Here is an 8,314-nt window from a genome sequence, read left to right as displayed (position 1 = left end):
GCTTCTTCCCTCCACATTCCTGCCTGAACTGTCCCACACTGAGAGACAGCAGAGCACCGCCGTGACCCTTCATCTAATGTATTTGTTTGTTTTAGTATTCTTGTGAGGACCGTCCATTAGTTTAATTATAACAGTCAGTTCCTTCTAAATACAATATATATATATATTAGGGGTGTAACAGCACACAAAATTCACCTCAGAGTTTTAAGTCACGGTTCGTGCCGTTTTTAATTAACGCTTATTATTATTATTATTATTATTATAATTATATGTTTATTATTATTAATATTTGTGAACATCAACAGTTTACCTCTTTAAAACAATTTTAATTAAAATGCCTGCCTGGGTAAATAATATCTAAAATAATATTTAATAAAACTTAATAAAAATACAATTGAATAATTCAAATGAATGCAATACACTTTATTTTATTTATTACATTTCGTAGCCAATTAAATTGACACAAATTAAAATAATTGAATCCCATTCAATACATGGAATAATGTCATTAAATACTTTACATTTGTTAGACCCCATTTGGGTAATACAGGTGTGTGTGTGTGTGTGTGTGTGTGTGTGTGTGTGTGTGTGTGTGTGTGTGTGTGTGTGTGTGTGTTTTACATTTAACATAAGATTTTCTAAACATATGATCTACTTAACTGTTCCGTTCCACGTGATATTAACACCCCCAGAGCACATAGGGTTAAGGGCCTTGCTCAAGGGCCCACCAATGGCAGCTTGGGGCTTAAGCCCACAACCTTTCCGATCAGTGTTGTTGAGCTGCTCCAGGAAAGCACACCTTCCATAATTTATTTAGATGCACTGCTGATGAGCTTGTGGACTCTCCCGTGCAGCTCTAAAGATCAAGGTGTGGTGGGGGTGGTGGTCTGCACTGCACTGTGTAATATATATATATATTAAATTCCACATTTAGTCTCCATTCACTGTTCCCCTGACGTGCTGAGAAACCCCAAAGAGCTTGACAGCTGTGTTATTTGTGTTGTTGTTGTTGTTGTTGTTGCTGATTTGCCTCTCAGCGGTGACCAGCAGCATGGCTGTGATGTCCACCAGTGTCGTGTCCTGTTTGCTCCTCAATAAACACCGCAGGGTGAGGAAACGCATTCACATCGCACTGACTCGGCTTTATGGCTCCCGCTCTCCTTTTACATAACACTCCACATGCCTCATCACGCTGCTTCCTAAACGACATATTTATTGATCTGTTTAAAGCCAAGAAGGTGTATACACACACACACACACACACACACACACACACACACACACACACACACACACACACACACACTCACTACCACAAAAGTACAAATTGGATTCAGGAGATAATGAAAGGTACAATAACAGATGATGGATGGTCAGATAACAGTCATCTCCCCCCCTCTCTCTTTCTCTCTCTCTATCTTTGCTTTCCTTGTTTTCTATTATCCCTGTGTGTGTGTGTGTGTGTGTGTGTGTGTGTGTGTGTGTGTGTGTGTGTGTGTGTGTGTGTGTGTGTGTGTGTGTGTCAGGGGGTGCGTGTGTCAGTATTGTGTACAGATTTGTGTTGGCTGATAGAGGAGCTGTTGTTCAGACGCTGTGATGTAGGGTTCGGAGGCTTGTTGGTCAGTGTGGTGTTCCACGCTCTCTCTGTGCTGCGTCCCCACCTGCTGATGGCTGCAGCGCCCCCTTCAGGAGAGCCGATAGTGACGGCTCGGCTCGACCCACACACACTGCTCACTCTCAGTCGGCACAGCCAGCTGCTCACACACATCTTCATCACTGAGGCTGTGGGAGGTCAGTTTAATAAACATTTACATCATACTGCCAGCTCTGTGTGTGTGTGTGTGTGTGTGTGTGTGTGTGTGTGTGCTGGAAAATCTTTTCAGTAGATTTTATTTTTATCAGAAACTAGCTCACATATGGGCCACACCTCTTTTACTCAGACCGATAGATACATAGGCCACACTTCCATCACTATGACTGACATAAAGGCCAAGGCTTTCTTTATGTAGAGTAACAGGCACAGAAGCCACACCCCTTAATGCAGAGTAACACACACAGAGGCCACACCTCCTTCATATAGAGTGACATACTCAGAAGCCACACCTCCTTCATTTAGAGTGGCATTCACAGAAGCCACACCTCCTTTTTGTAGACTAAAAACAGGCCACACCTCCTCTAATGAACCTGACCCAAAGGCCACACCCACTTCAGTGAAATTGACCACACCTTTTTACAATGAGGCCTTTCGTGTAGTGATAGCCACACCTCCTTTTCTGAACTTGCCACAAAGGCCACACCCCCTTTGTAGAGTGATAGAACCAGAGGCCACACCTCTTTTATTGAACTTTACCCCAAAGACCACACCTCCTTCAAAGTGATAGACCCAAAGGCCACACCTCCTTCACAGTGATGGATCCAAAGACCACACCTCCTTTACTGGAGGCTGAGAGATGCGGTGATAAACGGAATACATTTTTATAATGTTTCTAAGTAGTAATAAACAGGTGTGTGTGTGTGTGTGTGTGTGTGTGTGTGTGTGTGTGTGTGTGTGTGTGCAGCCTGTGCTGTCTCTGCCTTGCTGTGTGAGGTGGCAGGATGCGGAGGAGGAGAGATGGAGTTTGATGTTGCACTCGGTCAAGAGGAGCTGACTGAAAAAAGCCTCCAGCTTACACACCTACTGCCAGCTGGGTACATACCAGTGAGTCAGACAATCAGCTTCAAAACTATTGGCACCCATCATGCAAATACACACAGCGTAATATAAATATAAACTGATCTTAAACATACACAAGTGCTTTGGAAAATCTTTCCATCACGTTGCTTTTGCTTGAATAAAAAAGTCCCTTTTAAAGAATTAATCTGTCATGTGACCTTCATTTGAGCTGCTTAGAAATACCTCCATTTATAAATAAACATTTATAAATTTTATGAAAAAGAACAAGTGTGTGTGGTCTTAAGTGCTCCTGGTGCTCAGTGGTGTCGGAGTGAACTGCACACACTGCGCATGGACACAGACGAGCTGCAGCGAGCGACTCGAGCACTTCCTGTATCTGCTCTGAAGAGCTGTTCACTAGAGATCTGTGCGTGTGTGTGTGTGTGTGTGTGTGTGTTGTGTAAGTGTGTGTGTGTGTGTGTGTGTAATTACAGCCAACAAATCAACATCAACAAGAACAAACCACTTCACACACACAAGTACACAACTAATTATCTCAAACATTTCATCTCTCTCTCTCTCTGTGTTTGTCTCTTTCCCACTCTGTCTCTCTCTCACTCTCTGTCTCTAACACACTCTGTCTCTCCATCATGCTCTCTGTCTCTAACTGTGTCCCAATCTCTGTCTCTTTGTCATGCTTTCTGTCTTTCTCTCTTACTCTGTCTCGATCTCTCTGTCTCTCTCTCTCACACGTTGTCTTTCTCTCATACACTCTTTGTCTCTCTCTCACTCTCTTTCTCTCCTGCTCTCTCTGGCTTCCTGACTCACTCTGTCTCTCTTCATTTATGGTCCTGTCTGTCGATCTCTGTCTTTTTGTCTCTCTGTCTTTGTCAAATTTCTTTGTTTGTCTGGACCTGTCTGTTTCTCTTTCTTTATATTTCTCTGTCTCCCTTTGTGTCTGGTGCTGTCTGGCTGTTTCTTTGTAATTCTGTATGTATGTCTTGTCCTCTCTCTCTCTCTCTCTCTCTCTCTCTCTCTCTCTCTCTCTCTCTCTCTCTCTCTCTCTCTCGTTCTATATCTCTGTCTCTTTTCATGTCAGGACCTCTGTCTGTCTTTCTCTCTCTCTTTTTTAAACCTGTATAATTATGGTTGTCTCTAATTCTCTCTCTCTCTCATTCTCTCTCTCTCAGCCGTGCCAAACAGCGTACAGTTTTGCTGTGGATACAGTGGACAGTATGGTGCGCTGTGGGATTCTCATTATGGAGGAGGTGAGATCTAATATCTTTCTCTCTCTCTCTCTCTCTCTCTCTCTCTCTCTCTCTCTCTCTCTCTCTCTCTCTCTCTTCAGTTTTCAAGTGCTTTATTATTAGGGTCGCAAAATAATTGTCAAAATAATCAACAGAAAAATAGTGCAAATGTACAATATATTAGGAACAATATAAAGGGGAAAAATAATAGTTAAACTTGCATAAAAAATAGTAACTTTATAATAAATGTGTTATAATAATAATAATTATTATAATCAGTAGAAACACGAGTAAACTTCTAGTTTTAGGAAAAGACTTTGTATAATAATATTATACAATACAAATTATATATTATATTATTATTAGTGCAACTCAGTCTAAGTTGTGTTATTTTACTCTTTTAGATGCGCGCACACACACACACACACACACACACACACACACACACACACACACACACACACACACACACACATCCCTCAGAGTTTCTTTAATTAGACACAGCTGAAACAAACCTCTCGAGTGGATTGTGTGTGCACCAAGCGTGAAGCAGGTACGAGTGTTAGTCCCTGCAGCAGAGCGGAGGACGGGCCCTGCGATGGGGCTCCTGAAATCAGCATCACTAGTGTTTTATTTCAATCACGTGTGTATTGTGAAGTAAACATCCGAGCTGCATGGGTGTAAAACCGATGGTGAGCAGATGGCGTGAATCTGTGGGAGAGAGAGAAAAAAAGAGGAAACAGGAAAAAAGAACAGAAGAGGAAAAGAGCGCAGGTTGGCTTGTGAAGTGCTTGCACTGCAGATTAGTCCATGCTGCTGTGTGTGTGTGTTTATTTGTTTGAGACGAGAATAAAAAAATTTCCATTTACAAACCCTTAGATTTTTTTATGCACTTTGGGTTTTATTGATGAAATCAAACTACTGAAGCTTTTAAACTTTGAACACATAGGAGCAGATTAATGATAACCTCAGTGTGTTTCAGTAGAGTTCGTTCGTGTGTGTGTGTGTGTGTGTGTGTGTGTGTGTGTGTGTGTGTGTGTGTGTGTGTGTGTGTGTGTGTGTGTGTGCACGCAGGTACATCGGGATACTCCAGTGTGTGATTTCTGGAAGAGGCAGGGTGTTTTCTCTTGGACTGCATCAGATGACCCTGAACTCAGCAGTGACTCGGACTGTGAGAAACAGGACACACGTTCATACAAGGTACAAGTGCACACACACACACACACACACACACACACACACACACACTTTTACAATTAATTTAAAGGCATGAAATACTGTTTTTTTTTTTTCCCCACAGGCCTTTTTTCTTTCTATGTATTTACATCTTAAACACTCCCCTTATGGAGCTCTTAATTAAAAATGTAAATATTAATGAAAATATTCTTATAATAAACAGTATGTGGGTTATTTCTTATTCGTATGTGCTTTTCGAACATCTCATTTCCACATTTAGTTCTCAGTTACTGCTGTTATAATAACCACCACTCTTGATGTTTTCTCTAGATTTTGTGCAGATTTTGCTTATTCAGCTACAAGGGTGTTAGTAAAGTAATGTAGGGTGAGGTGACGAGTTCCAAGAAGGAATCAAAAACCTTCGAGACCAATGGTGCTTGCCGGTGCTATTCTGACCTCGTTCGTTACGCAGTGAGCAGCAAGTTAAAACAAAGAAACTTTTGCTGTGACACGTGGTTTAAGGTGTTTCGAGTTTTGCTCGTGCTTCAAGAGCAGGAGAACATCGCTGGAAGATGCCGAGAGATCAGGATGAACTCCTTCGAGCTCGATCCCCCCCCGAAAATGAGAAAAACATTCAGCAACTTGCGCATGATGATCGTCGGAGAACGGGTCGCGTGATTTTACTTTCGCAACGACCCTACTGTGCACTTTGTGTCATGCTGGAACAGGTCTCCTAGTTCAAGTGAAGAAAAAAGTTCATGCTACAACAATTGTGTGCTTCCGAGTTTGAGGGAACAGTGTGTGGAAGAGCCGCATATTGCTGGAAAAATCAGGCGTCTCAATACTTTTGTATATTGAAAGTAGGGTTGTTGTAGGGTTTAAAACTTTACAGATGGTGATCGTGTTTGTCAATAAATGTGTCCTTTTTTTTTCTCTCTGTGTGTGTGTGTGTGTGTGTGTGTGTGTGTGTGTGTGTGTGTGTGTGTGTGTGTGTGTGTGTGTGTGTGTGTGTGTGTGTGTGTAGTTGAGTCAGCCTTCTGAGTGTCCCGAGCTGCTCTTCTTTCTCTGTAGTTTGCTGAGTGCACAGCTGAGGGCGCTGTGCTGGGCTATAGAAAGCCTGGACCTTCTGCCTTTTCCTCTCACAGGTTACTAAACACACACACACACACACACACACACACACACACACACACACACACACACACACACACACACACACACACACACACACAGTATCTAGGGGATCCTGTAGCTGGAGCTTCTGAAGCAGACCCAATTTATTTGGATGTGCGTAAATCCCCAGAGCGGCTCATTGTGCAGAAAATCTATAATTAATTTGCATAGATGAGGTAAATCATAACTCTTATGGGATCATCTGAGAAAAATAAGTTGCTTTGTGCTCTCCTGCCTCTAAACCACTTCACTGCCCCTTTGTAATTACTAGTGGAGGTAGGAGAGGGCGTAGGGAAAAAAACCACTGATGGACTAAACGCCTTTGTGTTTGTTGTACAGAAGCAGCGTGTGTGACTCAACTCCACACTCACCTGAGAAACAAAGCTCAGCTGGACAAAGTGCACTACGGTCAGACACACACACACACACACACACACACACACACACAATGTGGACTAAAGTATTGGGACACTTGTCTTTTCCAGCCATATGTGGTTCCTTCCTAGTTTTTTAGTAAACAGAGTTGATTAGTTAAAGAGTTTTGTGACAAAAATGATAACAGGAACATTATAGTTATAATGAATCATAGTACTTTGGATACTTAAGTCAAGTCAAGTCAAGTCAAGTTTATTTGTATAGCGCTTTTCACAACAGACATTGTCTCAAAGCAGCTTTACAGAAAACAACAGTGAAGGTGAATGGTGTGCGTTTGTCCCTGATGAGCAGCCGTGGCGACAGTGGCAAGGAAAAACTCCCTTAGATGATATGAGGAAGAAACCTTGAGAGGAACCAGACTCAAAGGGGAACCCATCCTCATATGGGTGACATCAAAAGTTTGGTCATAAATCTTTCAACAATACAGAACAATTTGTGATCATCATAGATCCAGCATCAGCTTCTCCATGCCAGGGCCTTTAAACACTCGGCATCTACTTCTCCATGATCATCCATAGGGCCATAATCTTCACGAGGTGGGACGTGACTGGAGCTGGCCAAACCTCAGGAAGCCTCGGGATGGGGAGAGAAAGAGAAGCAGTGGAGAGGAATTAGCGTAGCTGCTGTTCATGATATTAACAGCACAAGTTGATAATGTGCATGTGATCAGATGTTCTGGAGCACAAGGTTGTGATGTGATGTGCGTGATGTGTGTTATGTGTAGGCTTTGCTAAAAAGATATGTTTTTAATCTACACTTAAACTGGGAGAGTGTATCTGAACCCCGAACACTGTCAGGAAGACTATTCCAGAGTTTAGGAGCTAAATGTGAAAATGCTCTACCGCCTTTAGTGGACTTTGCTATTCTAGGAACTACTAGAAGCCCAGAGTTTTGAGATCTCAGGGAGCGTGACGGATTGTAGCGTGTTAAGAGACTGGATAGATACATGGGAGCCAAAGTACATTTGAAGGCAAAAACATTTGTACTTTTACTCAAGTGAAGTTTAAAGGGACACTTTCTTTTACTGGAGTCGCATTTTACAGAGTGGATACTTTTGTCCATATAGTGTATATAGTGTAGTATTGATTTATTTAGCGTATGAGTGTAAGCTGAGGTAAACTTGTCTTCTTATCTCTCGCTTTTGACTCCACGACATTTCAAAGAGTTCTCTAAATAAAAATTGTCTCAGCAGCGGATTCCGCTCGGAGACCAGATTCACTTCTTTTAGCTGCACTATGATTCAAACATGGCAGATGCTACAGAAAACTTCTCACTGGTCTTTTCAGTCACATTTTAAAAGTCACACACACATAGGGACTGAACAGCACGAATGGAAAACACAGCTACAGGAAATACTTATGATCATCTCTGGATAAAAATTCACATGGACTAGTCTTTGTTAATAGTAAGAGCTGAACTGTGTGTGTGTGTGTGTGTGTGTGTGTGTGTGTGTGTGTGTGTGTGTGTTTCTCATAGAGAGCTCCTCGATGAAGCTGGTGAGAACGTCTCTGCGAACCCTGATTGATTTTGGAGTGAGTTATTTTTTTTTTATATATATATATATATACACACACACACAGTGGTGTGAAAAAGTGTTGGACTTTATTGTTTTAGATCATCAAACTAATTT

At 42.0% G+C, this 8,314-nt stretch overlaps 1 protein-coding gene across 3 annotated transcripts in view; it reads left to right on the top strand.

Moving 5' to 3' along the window:
- Positions 1–8,314, top strand: part of gpat2 (glycerol-3-phosphate acyltransferase 2, mitochondrial) — a 129,869-nt gene that overhangs the window by 120,161 nt on the left and 1,394 nt on the right. For all 3 annotated transcript variants that reach the window (XM_083554135.1, XM_083554136.1, XM_083554134.1), the window contains 9 exons: positions 1–83; positions 1,038–1,108; positions 1,527–1,791; positions 2,559–2,698; positions 3,844–3,921; positions 4,975–5,100; positions 6,101–6,221; positions 6,589–6,657; positions 8,161–8,216. The exon at positions 1–83 is cut by the window's left edge and continues 36 nt beyond it. In XM_083554135.1, the coding sequence (XP_083410261.1) occupies positions 1–83; positions 1,038–1,108; positions 1,527–1,791; positions 2,559–2,698; positions 3,844–3,921; positions 4,975–5,100; positions 6,101–6,221; positions 6,589–6,657; positions 8,161–8,216 (1,009 nt within the window). The remainder of the gene's footprint in view (positions 84–1,037; positions 1,109–1,526; positions 1,792–2,558; positions 2,699–3,843; positions 3,922–4,974; positions 5,101–6,100; positions 6,222–6,588; positions 6,658–8,160; positions 8,217–8,314) is intronic.

This window comes from Silurus aristotelis (genome assembly GCF_946808225.1).
Source record: "Silurus aristotelis genome assembly, chromosome: 11".
Taxonomy (NCBI): Eukaryota; Metazoa; Chordata; class Actinopteri; order Siluriformes; family Siluridae; genus Silurus; species Silurus aristotelis.
The sequence above is the reverse complement of the archived record's forward strand: the minus strand, read 5'-3'. Positions and strand labels throughout refer to the sequence as shown.